At 34.3% G+C, this 19,174-nt stretch overlaps 1 protein-coding gene across 3 annotated transcripts in view; it reads left to right on the top strand.

Annotated features, from left to right (window-relative positions):
- The window catches only part of CSMD3 (CUB and Sushi multiple domains 3), a gene marked incomplete at both ends in the record, with an annotated part of 652,566 nt that overhangs the window by 593,621 nt on the left and 39,771 nt on the right, over positions 1–19,174 (top strand). For all 3 annotated transcript variants that reach the window (XM_080610435.1, XM_080610434.1, XM_080610433.1), the window contains 6 exons: positions 742–915; positions 4,173–4,346; positions 6,440–6,625; positions 10,913–11,086; positions 17,108–17,290; positions 18,951–19,127. In XM_080610435.1, coding sequence (XP_080466561.1) covers positions 742–915; positions 4,173–4,346; positions 6,440–6,625; positions 10,913–11,086; positions 17,108–17,290; positions 18,951–19,127 — 1,068 coding nt within the window. The remainder of the gene's footprint in view (positions 1–741; positions 916–4,172; positions 4,347–6,439; positions 6,626–10,912; positions 11,087–17,107; positions 17,291–18,950; positions 19,128–19,174) is intronic.

Below are 19,174 nucleotides of genomic sequence, written 5' to 3'. Positions count from 1 at the left end.
CTGTCTGGATTAACTGTCTGTGACTTTGGTGGCATAAATAAAAAAATTCTTGTATTTTGAGAATAAGGGTAGAAGATTATGACGAGATATACAATGGTTTTTGTTTGCAGGACATTTGGATGTAGCTGCACTGACTGTCTGTAACCCAGATGTGTTAATCTTTTTGGGGATTCCTCTGGGATCAATAAGAAAATAAAAATGGAAGTCAATCCAGAGTCAGATTCCAGCAATGTATTGTTCAAATTAATTTGTTTCCATTGTAAGAAGAAATTCATGTGGATTGATATTTATAATATTTATATTATTTTTATTTGTACTTATATGTATTTTTAATTTTCATTTAAATATGGAGTGGTGTAATGCTAACTTTGTTGAGTTTAATCTTAAGAGAAAACTAAGGGAAATAATATAGAATTATAAAAGTTTTAATAAATAGGATTTACATTTTTGAAAATAAATTTGATTACATATATGACATTTAATGTTTTTAATACAGTGTCTTTTTATAATTTTTTATATGTGTACATTTCTGCTTAGACAATTGCGTTCTATCAGGTTTCCCCAAATTAATGAAAATAAACTCTATGAAGAATGAAGTAATGAAAAATGAAATAAATTAAAAAAAAAATGTTAAAGCTGTTCAGCATTTCTTTGTTTTAATTAAGTAATTATAGCTAAAAATTTCTCTGGCATATTTACTAATTTTTCTTTGTGTTTTTTTTTACTTTGAAAAAAACATAGCTGGTCACTGTGGTATTCCAGATCTTATAGTCAATGGTCAAGTAATTGGAGAAAATTACGGATATAGAGACACAGTTGTATATCAGTGCAGTCCTGGGTTTCGGTTGATTGGTTCTTCTGTACGTATATGTCAACAGGATCATCACTGGTCTGGACAGCTTCCATCCTGTGTGCGTAAGTAAGCATGGCAGCACATAGTGATCCATATTACAGAAATGTCTGTGTCAGGCAAGATGAGGACTTACTTTGCAACTTAGTATTCATTTGAAAAAAACCCAAGCAAACTCTTGTCTGCACCCTCCACCCCTATCATCCACCCCCCAGAATATTTAAAACAGATCTTCAAAAATTATGTGGCCACCTCAAATCTGTGATTCATCTATAAGTTGAAGTTCTGTGTTGTCACTTAAAATTTCCATTGCTTCTTTTGGCTACTAAATACCTGTGATTTTTATATGAATATAGAGTTTATTCAAAAAGTGATGGGACTTAGGTCTTACTCAAATTTGAAAATGGCTTCATGTTCCTTAGTGGCTTTTGGAAATAATGTACATTGACTTTCATTGCTGTCGTTAGATAAGTAGATACTCTTGAATTACACTGTCAGCATTGATGATTAAAATATTTGTTGCAACAAGCATACACTGGTTTTATTTGTTTTGTTTTGTTTTGTTTTTTTCTCCTCACAGAGATACTGTTACTTTGTTTTCTGGTTTTGGCTTTTTTAGCATGAATTTTGCATTTTGGTAATGAGGATCCTTTTGTGTGATAAGTATTTCAACATATCACATTAAGGAGTAACAAAAAAAATAAATAAAAATGCTATGTTCCAGTTAAGAGAATTGGAGAGTTCTTGAAGGATTCTCAAGGAAACTACAATTATGTTTCATTAGTTCAGGTTCATTAATATCAGTCTATTGAAAATGTATTAGTCGACCTCCAAATATTCTGTTTTTACACCTACATTTTTGTATCAGAAACTAGCTGAATGATGAATCATAATCCACAATGTCAGTTCATTACCCTTACCACTCACTCTTTACTTTGTTTTACAGAGAACTAGATGTACATAAAACCACTAAAATAATTGTATTTCTTAATTTTGTTTTCACTTTATGAAATAGTAATAGATCATTACTTCTTTATATTACATTTCAGATCAGCACACTTCTTTATAGTTAACTTTTAAGGCAATAAAATTAGACACTGTTAATAATTCTAAATTAAAATATTAACATTAATTTTAGAACTGAATTAGTGAAAAAAAAGTGCATTTTCGATGTGCTAACAGCAGAGAAAGATGAATGTATTCTCTAATCAAATGGATGCTGCTTCTGTGAATACAGGAGACTGTACAATATATCACTTCAGAAAAGGACACAAGGTTTAGGAAAGACCTTATATGTGCAAAAAGGCTGCTATAAACAACAGCTGCATTTATCTTTATTAATCAGGAGCAGCTCCACTTCAGATCAAAGGTTCAAATGATGTGTAGAAAAATACTCTTGCATTTTTTTATTTCACTTTAGATTACTTAATTGCATTTTTGAGATGTGTTTAAAATTAAAAATTCTGACCTTTTCACTTTTGGATTCATCATTCTTCTTGCTCATACAGTGGGCAGACATATTGCTATTGTTGTGTATTGCTACTGAATATGCATGTGTATTAATGAAAATTTTATGCACTTTCATACTTCTGTTTTTAAAAGAATAATTTTTATTGTTATTATATTTTCTTTAAAAAAAAGCCCCAAAATCTCTGTAGGCTGAGTGCATATCTTTGCCTGACAGTATTGCAAATGTTAGCAGTTCAGTGTGTGATTCCAGTTACTCTCTTGGGGGAAAAAAATGCAATTCCTTATATAAAAATTTCTGTTACCAGTAACATAAAGGTAATATATTTAATTAAAAAAAATGATGATATTAGTAAAACATGCAGAATTCAATTTGACTTCATAAATTATTCTGTGACTGGTCTGCATGCTATACTCATTCTGAAGGACCATTTTCAGTTTTGTATTGTTGCTAAAAAAGTTATTTAGTTTATATTAGTGGGTTTCTTTTAGAGTTATCATGATGAGTCTGTTGTACACAGAGAAAAAGAACATACATTGTTAGACCTAAAAAAATTAATTTAGAAAAAAATATGGTTTTTAAAGTGATCAAAAATTGATTTAAATAATTTATTCTGGGTTGGGTTTTTTAATTTAAAATTATTTATGAACATGTTATTTATCAACAACTGGTTTGTTGGAACATGGAAGAAAATATTTACACATTTTTTTAATTAATTTTATAAAATTATGTTTTCTTTTCCTTACAATTTTTGCATCTGGTCTTTGTGGGCACAGAAAAGAAATTTTACCTTCTTGTATAAATACAAGTGCCCATAGTCATTGTGATACTTGTCTAGCATCCTGGGTTCAGCAGTAGCAGTCATTTTTCTCCTTCTTAGTAGGTGGTACAGCGCTGTGTTTTTGACTTTCGGCCTGGGAACAGCGCTGATAACACCGATGTTTTTAGTTACTGCTCAAATGTTTAGTCTGACCAAGGACTTTCTGAGTCTCATGCTCTGCCAGGGAGGAGGGGAAGCCGTGAGGAAGCAGAGACAGGACACCTGACCCAAACTAGCCAAAGAGGTATTCCATACCACAGCACGTCATGCCCGGGATGTAACTGGGAGTTACCCGGAAGGGCTGGCTCACTGCTCAGTCGGGCTGGTTTTCGGCAGGTGGTATTGTATTCTCTTCCCTTGTTATTTCCTTTATCATTATTATTATTGGTGGCAGCAGTAGTGGTTTGTGTTATACCTTAGTTACTGGACTGTTCTTATCTCAACCCGTGGGAGTTGCATTCTTTCGATTCTCCTCCCCGTCTCTCCGGGAGAAGGGGAGGGGGGGAAGAAAGGGCAGGGGGAAGGGAAGTGGACTGCATGGCTAACTTGATGACAGGGTTTAAACCACGACATCTAGTCATATATCTAGTCATAAATTTATAACTTCACTAAGTACTTAAGCTGGAAAGATAAAACAGAGTGAGTTGATACTAGGACGTATTTGTAAAGAAATAATACCTGAGGAACTAATGCACTGAAATACTTCCTTTTGATTTCAGGCTATATGTAGTGAAAATCAAGTGCTTGCTTTTCTTCTGATTCTTCAGAAAAGCTTTCTTCATTCTGCATGGCAAATTCTATTCAGTTTATTTACATATTTAGATAAGTGCTCCAACATTTTCTAATGTATGTCTTAGTTCTTATTCAGTTCAGAGAATGTGAATCTTTCATGGAAAGTACTCAGAATCTTAGAATATCAAACTTTAAAATAGTATTATCTAGTGATTATAATGATTATCTTAATGATATCTTAAAGCATGAAAAGTGATAGCAACATGCACTGTTTTTTGTTTCTTTGTTTTGTGCTATGCTAGCCATTAGCTGTGGTCACCCTGGTAGTCCTATTTATGGAAGAACAAGTGGAAATGGCTTCAACTTCAATGACGTTGTGACATTCTCATGTAATACTGGATATGTTATGCAAGGACCAATGAAAGCACAGTGTCAGGCTAATAGGCAGTGGAGCCACCCACCTCCAATATGCAAAGGTAAGAATGTATTTACAGATTTCAAACTTAGTTAGAAAATTAATGTGAAAATAAACTGAAGGTAAAGGGACTCTATCAAGAAAAAACTGGAAACTCCCTTATTAACAGGCATCAAATTATTAGAGATGTTTCATGATTCTATTATTTTTCAGTTAGGTTTGTTCTACATTCACATTGCCAGGATAACTGTTGCAGAGAAACTTTCTTAGGTTTCTTTAGTTGGTATTCTTTTTTTTTTAATTGTTTTATACAAGTCCCTTAAGCAAAATTATGCAGAGATAATGAAGAGCTTAAGTCCCAGAATAATGTTCCCTGTGTTTTTAGCCAACATAGTTCTAATAGTTGCATAAGAAAACATGTTTTTTCTTTTTCATTTCCAGTGAGCTGACTGCTTATCTTAAATTTTTAAATTTTTATTCTAATTTGTTAACATAATCCGTTAAGGTTGGTTATCAACACTTCCAGATATTATATTTAAAATTATTCCACTGAAAATAAAAATATGTGAAGTTATTTCTGTTTGAGTTTTCATAAGCAATTCTAGAAAGGTTTTAACACCATTATCCATTTAAAGTCTGTTCTTATGTGCTTTTTAAATATTTTAATTGTTCTAATTTAGAAAAATGTGTTTTTTTCCTGTAACCTGATTGCACAAATGCAGAAATTGTGCTGATTGATTCTCAACATCTTCCCAGCAGTTTCTATGGACTTTTACCTGTACACAGACTCGGTCACATTATGTATTTATAGTAATTTTACTTACTGTACTTTCCTTCCAGTAGGTGTTCTCCACTTTCCTTTGATCACTTTGCCTTAAGTGGTATTGCCAAATAGTTTACAGAACTTAAACTTCCAAGGACCTTTTTTGATGAGAAGTTTTGTTGTTTTTTTTTTAATTTGCCATACTAAACACATACCATGTATTAAGGGTACCCAGTAAACCTCATTTTCAGTCCAGTTGCTAGAAAGTTATTTCTGTCCTTGAAAAATATATCTATTCTAGTCTTGTGGTACCAATAATTGAGAACTCCCAGGAGTCCTACACAAGCAGACTCCAACATTTAGGGTAATGACTAGAGAGAAATAGGTGAGCTGTAAAATAACTGTATTGAGTGATGTAGGTAAGAAAAAGGATTTTAAATTGCATCTGACAAATAGCTTTATTTCTTTTTAGATTACAAAGATTTTCAGCATATTCTGATACTTTTATGTACAAACATTCATGCACATGCAGAAATATATATACGTGCACACAGATACATACACATCTATGCATATAAACATGAAACTGATTCTAAGTTTATAGGGATAGTAATTTTTACATGAACTGTAGTTTTCTGGAGTAAGTAGTTTTTTGAGTAGGTGATGATGTGTTTACTTGACCAGAGGAGTCTATTGCATGGAAACTTCTAAAAAAATCTTCATGACCCCCAGAATAAGTATTATAGTCCCCTCACTAGCTGTATGTATCAAAAAAGGAAAAAAAAAACAACCCAACCAATCAATCAAATAAAAATCTTCACTGATTTTTTCAAACATCTGAATCTTAAATTGTAGACTCAAAAAAAAGTCCATCAGTATTCTTAACCATCAAATACCCTTTTTTTAAAAAAGCACATACCCATTTGCTGGGATATTTCCCTGTTCTGGTAGGAGCACCACAGTCTTACCTAACTGATCGTGTGCCCTTTAGCTGAAAGCATCTGCTTCAAAGGTGCTTCATTATCAAAATGTTAGTATAGGAACATAAGTACATTTGCATGGCTGTTTGGGTTAGACCAGAGGCATGTCTAGCCTTCCAGCTGTGCGCAGTCGTTTATAAAAGGGTATAAATTCAATATGTTGCTATGTCCAGTCACTGTTCGTGGCTAATACTTTTACAGCATCATCACGTTCTGTGAAGAAACATCTCCTTTCATTTGCTCTGAGTTTAGCATCTCCTGGTTTCATATTATCTTCCTAATTCAGTATCATTAAATATAAAATCAGGGTATCAACATATTGAAAGTTTGTCATAGAAATAAAAAGAGACCATTTAAAGGCCATTTTAGTAGATTGTATGACTCTCAAGTCTGTGCTCTTTTTCTTTTTAGTGGTCAATTGTTCTGATCCTGGAATTCCTGCAAATTCCATAAGAGAAAGTAAAATTGAACATGGAAATTTCACATATGGGACAGTGGTATTTTATGACTGTAATCCTGGATATTTTTTATTTGGCTCTTCAGTTTTAATTTGTCAACCAAATGGTCACTGGGACAAACCTCTGCCTGACTGCATTAGTAAGTAGATAATGTGTATGTTTCTACAAAGAATGTGGACTGGACTAGGTATTAACTTACATAACATTTCCATCAGTCTCATGACAGCAACTAGAATAATCATATACATTTGTGTGTGTGCAATAATGATGGAAGGTCTTAGTAGCAGCTGAAGTAGTGCAGTTATATTCTTGGAGAAATTTTGGGAAATGAAACAAATATCTGTGAATTATGTATCTGAACATCATAGTAATATGATCCACTAAGGAAGGGGATCAGCAAGAGCAGGTAGTTTTTGTTCTGGCTTTTCATGGACAACTTTGCAACTGTGATGTAGATACACCCATAAATGTTTCATATATTTTTAATTGTATGGGACAGCTGGTTTACCCAGTTTTCTGTAAGTCTGTGAAAAACGTTCTGCTTGAAGATCAGTTTTTTTCTCTGAGAAAGGCTGAAATCTTTATTTTCTGGAGATTGAAGGGGAAAACAGGCTAAGGGTTCCTTATGTAGGATTCATGGACTGATATTTGCAGTATTAGTTCCTAACTGAAGGTTCTCCATTTCTGTTTTTCCTCTCTCTCTTTAAATAAATAAATAAACAAATAAATAAACCCCCCTGAAACTTTGTTATTGTCGTTCATATCCGTGGTTCTGGAGGTTGTCCCATTCTTAGATAGGATAAATAGCTTGATTGCAAGTCACAGATAAGCTTATAAAAATGAGTTTAACAGTTTCACATTAAACTTTAAGGTAACATTCCAGTTTCAGAAAGATAAATGTTACTTAATACTAATGTGTCCCCAAAGAGAAAGAAAACCTAAAACTAAAGGTACAGAGATTTTTTTTGAAATATCACTAGAGTCATGAAGAAGAGACATGGTAACAGGAGAAAAGAAGTTGTTCACTTGTAAAGGGGCTCAATTCCTTTGAAATGTGTTATAGCTAGATTGCTAGTTTCTGTAAATCCTGTAAGAAGCAGAATTCAGCATTGGCCTGGATCACAATGCCATTTCAACTCTGTCTTTTAATTAAAGACTTCCAGGGACCTACACTATTTGATTACATGTGGCCAGTAAAATAGATTTGAAAAGTACTAAAAATGAAGACATGTTTGGACAACATATGTCAAAGAATTCCAGTGCCTATATCAGAGGGATTTTGTATGGCAAAGTATTCTTGATTTAGTTCTGATAGACATGCTCTGATTTGTTATTCTTAAGCTGCTGAGATGTGAGTGCACACAATCCACACCTTCCAAGCTTGAAATCTCCAATTAATACAGGCTAGTTTTTTGCTAGTGTGTGTGCCATCCTCTTGATAAATCTATTGCAGCACCTTGTTCTGACATTTCCTCCCTCACAATATGACATATACAGACATTCATAGCTGTCAGGTAGAATGATAAAAGTTTTTGACAACTATACAGATTAAAAAACCCTTGAGCCTACTTTTTAATTCAATACCCAAGAATTAGGGTATAACATTTCATTTAATTGAACATTTGTAAATTTAATCAGGCTTTAAACTAATAATGCTGTAATTTTACTGGTATGTCATCATAGTTGACCAGAAGCAGATGTGAATTTACGCTTCTTTCTGTTTTTCCAAAATGTTATATACCTCACCCATTATCAGTATTGACTGTGTATTTTGGTTTGGGGTTTTAAGGGTTATGGGTTTCAGGGGAAAAGAAATAGCCATTGAAATGGCACATTGGCAAAAAAAAAAATTTGCATATCTTTCGGATTTATTTATTTATTTATTTATTTATTTATTTATTTATTTTAGGAAAGAGAGGTTCTGGGGGAGACAGAGATTGATGGGTAATTGTCCATAATACTGAAAAAATAACATTTGACCTGATATTTTACATACTCTGAAGATTAATAATATTATTCTCTTTTATTTTTCTTCTTTGTCCTTTAAATCTGAATCAAAGCTTAATGTAAGATTAAATTTACACACCTATAAAAAGTTACTGTGCAGGTATGTGATGGAACAGGATGAGATCAGCTGGCAGATATTTAAGGACATTTTCTGTAGAAAGTGAGAATTCTTAATCCCCAAGCATAAGAAATCAGGAAAGGATGGCAAGATACCAGTGTGGGTGAGATGAGACCTGCTGGTCAAACGAAAGGCCAAGAAGGAAATTCAAAAGTAGTGGAAGCTGGGAGAGGTATTCTGGGAAGAGTACCTGTACCAGGAATGCTGCCTGGTTATGTAGGGATGGGGTCAGGAAGGCCGAGGCATGACTGAAAAATAAGGGCTTAAATGGGTATGTCAGCCAGAAAAGGAAGGTCAAAGGAAGCGTACCCCTGCCCCTGATGAAGACAACTGGCAAAGTGGTAACCATGGATGAGGAAAAGGCTGAGGTATGCAACCACTGTTTTGGGTTTTTTTTTACCTTAGTCTTCACTAGCAACCTCTCTTTGCAAACCTATTGAGTGGATGGACTGCAAGACAGGGCTTGGCAGAGAAAAGCGCCACACACTGTAAGAGAAATCAGGTTCATGACTACCTGAGGAACCTGAATAGACCTAACTCTATGGGACCTGGCGAGATGCATCCAAAACTCCTGAGGGAACTGGCTGGTGTAGTTGCCAAGTCACTGTCCATGAGTCCACTCTCCAAGTCATGGCAGTCAGGTCAAGTCCCTGGTGACTATACAGAGGGAAAGTTGCACACATTTTTAGAAAGGGTAGAAAGGAGAACCCTGGGAACTACTGACTTGACGGCTTCACCTCTGTGCCTGTGAAAATCATGCAACACATCCTCCTGTGATTCAAGACAGCCAGCATGGCTTCACAAAGAGCAAGTCATGCCTGGACCAATTTAGTGGCCTTCTATGATGGAATGACTACATCAGTGGACAAGAGAAGAGCTATGAACGTCGTCTATCTGGACTTCTGCAAGGCCTTTGACACAGTCACTCACAACATCCTTCTAAATTGGAAAGATGGATTTGATGGGTGGACTGGTCAGTGGATGAGGAATTGGTTGAATGGTTGCATACAGAGGGTAGCAAACAGTGACTCAATGTGCAGATGAATATCAGTGATGAGTGGTGTCCCTCAGAGGTCTGTACTGGGACCAGTAATGTTTAATATCTTCATCAATGACATAGAGGGACTGAATGCACCCTCAGCAACTTCGCAGACACCACCAGGCTGAGTGATGCAGTTAACCAGCCTAAGGGACTGGATGGAATCCAGAGGACAAGCTTGAGAAGTGGGCCTATGCAAACCTCATGAGTTTCAGCAAGGCCAAGTGTAAGGTTCTGCAGCTGGAGGTCAGGGCAACCCCCAGTATCAATACAGGCTGTGTGATGAAGGGATTGAGAGCAGCCCTGTGGAGAAGAATTTGGGGAAACTGGTGGATGAAAAGCTGGACGTGAGCTGTGCATTCACAGCCCAGAAAGCTGACTGTATCCTGGACTGCATCAAGAGAAGTGTGACCAGCAGGTCAAGGGAGATGATTCTCCCCCTCTGCTCTGCTCTTGTGAGATTCCACCTGCAGTACTGCATCCAGCTCTGGAGTTCTTGGCACATGAAAGACACGGACCTGTTGGAGCAGGTCTAGAAGAGGGCCACAAAAATGAGCAGAGGGCTGGAGCACCACTCCTGTGAAGAAAGACTGAGAGAGTTAGGGTAGTTTTGTCTGAGAAGGCTCCAGGGAGACCTTATTATGACCTTTCAACACTTAAAGAGGGCTAATAATAAAGGTTGGGACAGACATTTTAGTAGTGCCTGTAGTGATAGGACAAGGGGAAATGGTTTTGAACTAGAAGAAGGTAGATCCAGACTAGTATATTAGTTCAGATTAGTATATTAGCATTAAGGTTCATAGTGAAATTTAGCAAAATGATTTTGTTTATAGATCTAATAGAAGTCATGACCAATGATTTGGGACCTGTCAATGAAAGATGAAGGTCTGCATATTCTCTACCTTGGCAGTGACTTTGGCAGATACTGTCTTCGTGTATTTTTTCTCTGAAGAGTATATACATGAGTGTATGCTTGTGTGTGTGTGTGCTCATGCCATAAAGATCATCCTGGTGATTTAATGTAATTTGACATGAATGTTTATAAATTAAATACCTTTTTGACATCTCCAAATATTTGTTTCACATTTTTTGGTCTGTAATATATTTTGCATTTTCAATCAGATAATATGCCCCACACCCCCAAACCCTAAAAATATCAGTCTCTTCACAAAATAGATGTATAGAGTGATGAAAATCATAACTACAAACTTTTCGATCAGTTATAATAACCTTCTTTTATCTCCAATAATTATGCATTGTAGTGATTGACTGTGGCCATCCTGGCGTTCCTCCTAACGCAGTCCTGTCTGGAGATAAGTACACGTTTGGGTCTACCATTCATTATACCTGCACAGGTAGACGATCACTGTTAGGGCAAGCATCTCGCACGTGTCAGTTAAATGGGCACTGGAGTGGATCTCTTCCTCATTGCTCAGGTAATATTTTTGAATTAACGAATGTGTCCTGAAGTTGTTTTGAATGTGTTTTGATTTTTATCAAAAGGTCATTTTAAAACCTAGAAAGTCATACATAAAACTGACGTATTATCTCAATAGAAGTGAAAAAAGGTATAAACTACTAACAAGAAAATAGTTTGGAAGAAGTAGACTTTCTCAATGGCATACATATATGTCTCATTCTCAGTGACATACAAAAAAGAAATTGTATATTCAGTACAATGTTAAAGGAACCAGTTTATTTTGAAAATGTTTCCTGTGTGAGTTCTGGAAAGTACTAATTTCAATGGGGAAACATTTCATCTTTATCTTTTCAAGATGGTAGGTTTGTTGAGTATTTTTTTAACTAGCAAAATATCTACTGACTTAATGACACCACAAGTATGTCTTAATTGCATGATACATCCATCTTTATGAGGCCAAGTGGGCTCCACATAATTTCAAAATAGGGTGATTGGTTTTTTATACGCATTTTTAATGCTTATAATACATTAGCCCTCATGAAAATTTAGTTATGTTTTTCTCAACAACCTGATGCTTAGAAATGCTCTGTTTCACAATTTGTTTGATTCACTTTAAAATCAGTGATCAAGTGAAAAAACAAATCCAATTTTGGATTTTGATAAATCCCGTTTCTTATCGTAGAGTATGTAAACACAGATTGTAGCACGGTTTAATCATATTAAGAGTTTCAATTCTCAGTAAATACTGTGGGAGGTTCTTTCTTGTCATAGTCATGTTTCCATTATATAGTTTAAAGAAATCAGTGGGGTTTTGGACCTTACTCAGACCTATGTAATTCAGTGTATTTAGATATCCTTCAAGGCAGAAGATAGATAGGAAGAAAAGTGTCACATGTTTTTCTTGGGTTACAACAATGCCAAATCAAGAGATGAAAAATAACTGATATGCAAATCTGACAATACTGCTCTACTAGCTTCACACTAAAAAAACGAGATTCTTTACAGCATTAGTAAATCATGAAACCGTAGAACAGTTTGGGTCAGAAGAGGTCTTTAAAATCATTTAGTTCAAGCCCCCAGACATGGTCAGGGACATCTTCCACTAGAATCATAGAATAGTTTGAGTTGGAAGGAACCTCCAAAGGTCATCTCCAATCCCCTAGCAATGAATAGGGACACCTTCCACTAGACCAGGTTGCTCAAAGCCCCATCCAACCTGGCCTTGAACACTTCAAGGGGTGGGGCATCCACAACTTCTCTCAGCAACCCGTTCCAATATCCACCACAAACATCCTACAAAAAATGTCCTTATTTCTAACCTAAGCCTACCTTATTTCGGTTTTAAAACATTGCCCCTTGTCCTGTCACTAAAGGCCTTGATAAAAAGTCACCATCTTCCTAATATTTTTATGCATCTTGAAAGGCTGCTGTAACGTCTCCCTGGAGACTTCCTTTTTCCAGATGAAACAGCCCAAACTTTCTCAGCCTTTTATCATGGAGAGGTATTCCAGCCCTATGCTAAATTTTTGTGATCTTCCTCCGAACCTGCTCTAACAGGTGTATCTCCTTCTTGAACTGTGGACCCCAGAAATGGACACAGTACTCCAGGTGGGGTCTCACATACTCATATATTCCAAAATTTTTTTTTAACTTCTGCCTTCATCTCTCTAGTGTATTCAGGTATAAACCAGTTATGTCAGCTACAGTTTCAGAATATGGTGTTTTGGTTTGTTTTTGGTTTTTTTTACAGCCCATGGCACAGAAATATTAAAAAAAAAAAAAAAAAAAAAAAAAATTAAATGATGCTTCTTGCACTAAATTCCAAATCGTTGGAAGAAGTTTTCAGTATTTGAAGCTTCCACTGCAAATTTCTAGGAAGTGGTTGCAGGCAAGGAAAATATAAATGTTATCTTGCTCTGTGAGTCCGTCTTCTTTCAATAATCTTCTTTTACAACCTAAAATGTGACTGAAACTAGAAAATGTGAACACCTAATTTGATTTCTTAACATTCCATCAATAAAATCGGAGGAAATTATACCACAATGGAAACAAAGATTAGGATCTTATAACCTGTGATGTTTAGAGCTACGCACCAGAAATCAAATTTAATATTAAATATTACTTAATAAATTATGAGACATTTATATCAATTGCAAATTCAAATTTTTTTTTTTTTTTTTATAGCTAGTGTGCATAGATATTTGTTTGGGGAAAAAGATCCTCTTTAGATAAAATCTGTTTAGAGTCTTCGTAAAAAAAATATCTAATTTATGAATTAAAAAAAAAATAGACAAAAATATCAAGACAAGAAATAGGAGCCCTGAAAAATGTATATGAAAACATCAAAGGAACTTACTGGAAAACAAGTTAATAATAATTCTATAATCATCCTGCTATTAAATTAAATGTTCAAATATCTTGGGATAAGCATTCGTAAGTGAGGTATATGAAAATCCTTTTTTTTTTTTTTCTAATGACAATTTTTTAGCTACATATATGAAATTTTAATCAGAGCTGATGAATTTTTCTTAATACATGTAGAAACATTTCTTTGACATAGATTTAAATGTTAATCATAGCAAATCAAATTGTGACAGGATACAAACTGTTATTTTTCTGTAGCTAAACTGTACCTGACTATAGTTCTGGCTTTGGACAACTTTGAGATTTTGTTTTTCAAAGTGTATCATACATTGTTTTCGAAGAGTGTATCTATCTCCAGTGCTTTCTCATATTAAAGTAATTTGCAGTTTACCATACAGAATTTCCATATTTTGTATCTAGAAATATGTGACATCATTGGATTTTATTATTAGCCTTAATAACTTGACTTCTTCATTTTTAATGCATATTAAAGCCTCAAAAATTGTATTTTTTTTCTTGGATAATATTAATAATACATAATATAGGATGTTCAACTGATAAAAAATACAGCATGCTTGTGTTTTTAATATATGGGGAAGAATTCAAAGAGAAAATGCTAAGCCTGCAAATACAAGGTAACCAGATTTTGTCACATCATCCCTAAGACAGTTTCCATTTGTCACATGGTACTTTATGTTTCACTTCCTAGAGTAAGAAGGAATTTTCATATCTCATGGATGCCTGTTAGCATTAAGAAGGACAGTTTCTGGTCATCACTGAGTCACAAATTTGCACCAACTTATAATTCCTTCTAAGTGCAGAGATGGTTATGCACTTACTTAGGTGGTTTAAATGTCCTCCTTTGCATTAAGATTAAATGCCAACTGAGAATTTGTTACACATGTGGGTAAAGGATGGCTCATAACTGAGTTTGAAAATCTCTTAGTTGAATCTCTGCATAAGGTAATAAGAAATTGTTCCGTTGTGACGTCATTGATTATATCTCTGTAACTTCCTGATGTGATTAGTCATTTAGAAAAATTATTTCTGTAACCTTCAATCAAAAGAGCTGGTGGTTGACCTCTCTATGATTACAAGAATAATGTTTCACAGTAATAATTAGGCATTAGGAAGGAACACAAGATTTCATTTACACGAGGAATATGTAATTTATAGTTGGCATAGTAAAAAACCTATTTTCATTTTTTTATCTGAAAATTTTTTCAGGCATAATGCCAAATAACTTGCTGAAAAATGAGCTGTTATTGTAGAGTTTTTACAAGTATAGCATAATGAATAGGCCTGGTTCCAAATCCTTCATAGTCTAAATAAATCATATTGGAAAATGTAAGATACAGATTCCCCAAAACCAAAAAAAAAATCTTGATCTAGGACATTTTAAAATTATTGTAAAAATATGTAGCAGACTATTTTAAACTAGAGGGATGTTAAGTCACCTGAGTAACTTGGACATGAAGTATTTTGCAAGCTTATAAAAGTCTTTTGCTTACAATAATTTGGAACTATTTACAGTTTCTTTTTAAACAGGCCTGGGAGGCTGCTTTACTAATGTGTTTCACATAATGAAGTGCATAAACAGAGAAGAGCCTAAACTTTTGAGTCTGTGATTTTGAACCAGTCAGCTAGCTCTTATACTTACTTGAGTTAATTTGTTTTTTCTGAAGGTGCTAGAATACATAGGGCCATGTACTTTTTGCACATAGATGCTCTAACAGTTCACAGTGTAATAGGCATGGATACATTAGTTTGTGTATTCTCAAGTGAAAAGTGTTGGTTGAAGCTTGTTTAACTTAAGCAACTATAAAATTGTTTCCTAAAGTAGTGAGAGTGGTTCACAATTAGCCTACTTTGTCAGCTGATTCAGAAAGGAGTTGAATAAGTATGAACTGCCAGGTTTGTTCTTTTTTGCATTTTCAAGCAAAGTTCTGCCTTTTCTTTGACTCTCCAGATACACCTTCAGACTGAGGCTCCATAACTGCATTTTCCTTTCCATAAGCCTATAAGTAATGGTGCAGATCAGCTCCTGTGAGGTGCTTAGAGTTATGCTGGTTTTCAATGACTTTGTGGGGAAAGAAGGAAACATGGCCTATATGAAAGGAAATAAAAAATAGTAAGCATGACCTACAAAACTGCAGGCAGCCATATGAACTACTTTTATAAGTGACAAAAATGCATTTGACTAAACAAAGTATTTTCTCAGACACTGTAATTCTCAAAGCAAAGAAAGCTGTTCTGTGCATGCTTTTGTCAGTAAAGAGATGTGTCCATCCAGTCACTCCAGCAGTATAGTTTACAGACATACAGTGTCAAGCAAAACAAGGGAAGCTCTGTTTTTCTCTGCATTTACAACTCCGGAGTCCTAACTTCCCATAGAACCCTATGATACAGAGTTTGCAACTTTTGGTCTTCTGGTACTTGGAGCAGTCCACTTTATCTATTTCTGTGTAAGAACGTCCCTTGTTACTGCTATTTAAAGTTAAATTAATACCAGAAAAATATGGCATTCTTTGCATAATTTGTATAACTCTTTTAATAATTGTCACAAATGTGAATATATGTGTAATATGATGTTCTTCAGTATCTGAATTAAAGCCTTCTAGCTGCCTAAAATATTTCTTCTTTACTTACATTAGTGTAACTAACTACAAAAAACGTTCTGAAAAATATTCTGACATTTGAAACATTTTTTGTATAGAAGACTGTTCAGTTTATTTGCAAGTTTCACAGAAAACTCTATGCTATGGGTGAAAACCCGAACAGAGCAGCTCCAAGGATTCTAGAATTCAACTCTTCTGTGTTCTCAGTAACACAATATACCTTAATCTCTTATTAGATAGAAGTCTAGCTTAAAGACCTTTAAACAGATGAAACAGCAGATCCTAAGTATATACTAAAAGATTTGAATAACTTATCTGTTGTGCAAATACAGTGTTACCTAGAGCTTCCTAAAAGCTCCCACAATAAATGATTTAGATGTATAGTCTTAGATATTATTATTAATATTATTACTATGTTGATTATTTTGACATTGCTATAAAACAGTAGAAAACAGTAACTCTATCTTAGAATTTGCTAAGCATTTCTAGCTGAGGGAGATTTAGCTGTTAGGCAGCCTTTGAAGTGAACTTTCAACATCTCTATAAATCAGAGAAGTTCTTCATGTCAAATATACGTAAAATTGTTGACTACAACTTTCATTCACTGATAAAACTGCTACAACTCTAATGATACAATAAAAACAGGAAGTATTATATGAACATTCTGTATAGGTAAACAAGAAAATTATGATCAGGACTGTGGTTTTGCTCAGAATTCTTTATTTCAAATGAAAAATGGTCAAGGGTATTTTGTTTGGCTTGTTTTTTGTTTCCCTTTTCTTGTTTGATGATTCTGTTACCAAAACTTTAGCATGATCTAAGGGGAATCTTGAGATAATTACAATTTCTGTTCTGTACTCACATAAAAGAAGTACAAAGAAATTATTTGAGAATCCAGTAATTTTGTAATTACAGGAACTCACACCTACTCAGATATATGGATTTCTTTTTTCCATAAATACAAATATATTTATAAATATATAGAAACATTATTTTAAATGCAGTGTCATAATAATGTTTCGTATTTATTCTGATCTTCGCACTCTAAATTCTAGGTGACACAGCTGGTTCTTGCGGTGATCCAGGTATCCCAGGTCATGGCTCTAGAGAAGAAAACAATTTTAAAATTAAAAGTACAGTCCATTTCAGCTGTGATATTGGCTATATCCTCCATGGCTCAGAAGAAAGGACATGTCTGGCAAATGGAAGTTGGACAGGAAGACAACCAGAGTGCAAAGGTAAATCACAGAGGATCCACTGTATTTTTAAACTGTCTTGTTAAAAATAGTGATCAGAAGACCAATTTTATATTGCCATTTTTGGTATACAGTTGATTTTGAACTGACAATTTTTTCTCGTAAGTTACTACACCAAAACAATAGCTTGGCGTCAGGTGACAAATTTGAAATCAGCTCCCAGCACCCATGGGAAAACTGCATGTTTTCAAAGTTTTGAGAAAAAAAAGGTGTACTGGACTGTTTATTTCTTCTTAATCTTGTGTTAGCATCAACTATTTGTGTCACCCAGTTCAAACAAAAAAAAAAACCAAACAGAAAAGGAAATAGGTAAGGCCTCTAGAACTCAATTTTTGCTTAAAAAAAAAAAAAAAATCACACCATCACCTGATCTTTTATTGCAACCATTACATACATACATTTGGATATCAGAGAAAAGAACTGAGTTTTAGGAAAATGTCAATGTTAGGATTTCATTAGATTCATCTGTGTCATAAACAGTTGGCTTAAAATTTTTATTTACTAATTCTGTTGACATTTTTCAATAAAAAATGAAATGCTGAAACAAGTTTATTTGGAAAAAATAATTCTAGAAATTTCAAGCCAGATGTATTATCATTAAAGAAAGTTCTAATGGAATAGTTCTGGACAATAATTTATTACCTTAGTTATCTTAATTCAAAAATAGGAAATAATTCCCAAGAGATTCCTTTTGAAAGAAAAGCTTCCTGAAAAGCAGAAAGTCATTTGAGAAGCTGTACTCTTACTTGCCACTTTATCACTGTTGACGGCATTATATGTTTTAAATAATCTAATTTTAAAACCTTATTCAACATGCTGGTTTTCTGATACCCTTTCTGCTGAATGATTGCCATCCTGACCTAACATAAATACGTGTATGTGTTTGTATGCTGGTACCTAAAGGGGTATGCTTAACCCAGCTGAACTGTCTGCTGTGCTTCTTTGATCTTATCTATTACAGAAATGAAGTACCCCTTTTACATTTTAAGATAGTTTTGGTGTCATTTTTGTCTCAAAAAAAATATAATCTTGAATTATGAATCTGGTTCATAGACGGTATATAGGTGTATAGGTATATAGATATATATACGTGTGTGTGTGATGCACATGTATGTATGTTATAGTTTAGGACATATCAATTAGATGTATGTATGTGTATATATGTAATCACATATGAAAGACACATTTCAATTACAAAGTTAATCATCAAAGAACTGGGAAACATCAGGCTTATACATGCCTATGAAATAATAGTTTGACTCTATTCTGTGCTTTGAATTAGGTAGAAAATGTACTTTGGTGATGCTATAAATGCATACATACTATGGATTCAAATTGAATCTACAACTGTATATCTGTCTGTTTTGTAATTGGGAGTTTGTTTTCAGAGGTAAGCTATTTTTCCTTTATTTCATATTTTTAACTTAAATTTGGAGGCTGTGCTTCCCTAATGCAAAAGGGTAAAAACAAGTAATTAATGGAAACAGATATGTACTGTACAACATGCCCTGTCAGTAGGTGGTCAAAACTTACATTTTTCAGAACAGCAGCACGTATTTCTACCACATAACACTGCTGGCAGCAGGACTGTCAAAAATCATCTTTACTACATTTTAAACATATTTAACATTTTGCATTATAGCTGTGCAATGTGGTAATCCAGGAACAACCGCTAATGGAAAAGTATTTCGTATTGATGGAACTACATTCTCTAATTCAGTAATTTATTCATGCATGGAAGGATACATACTCTCCGGATCATCTGTAAGACAATGCACTGCCAATGGAACATGGTCTGGATCCTTGCCAAACTGCACAAGTAAGACATCTCTAATGAATAGTGTTTGTTTTTCTCTCATCTGAAAG

Source organism: Psittacula echo (genome assembly GCF_963264785.1).
Source record: "Psittacula echo genome assembly, chromosome: 2".
NCBI lineage: Eukaryota > Metazoa > Chordata > Aves > Psittaciformes > Psittacidae > Psittacula > Psittacula echo.
The sequence above is the reverse complement of the archived record's forward strand: the minus strand, read 5'-3'. Positions and strand labels throughout refer to the sequence as shown.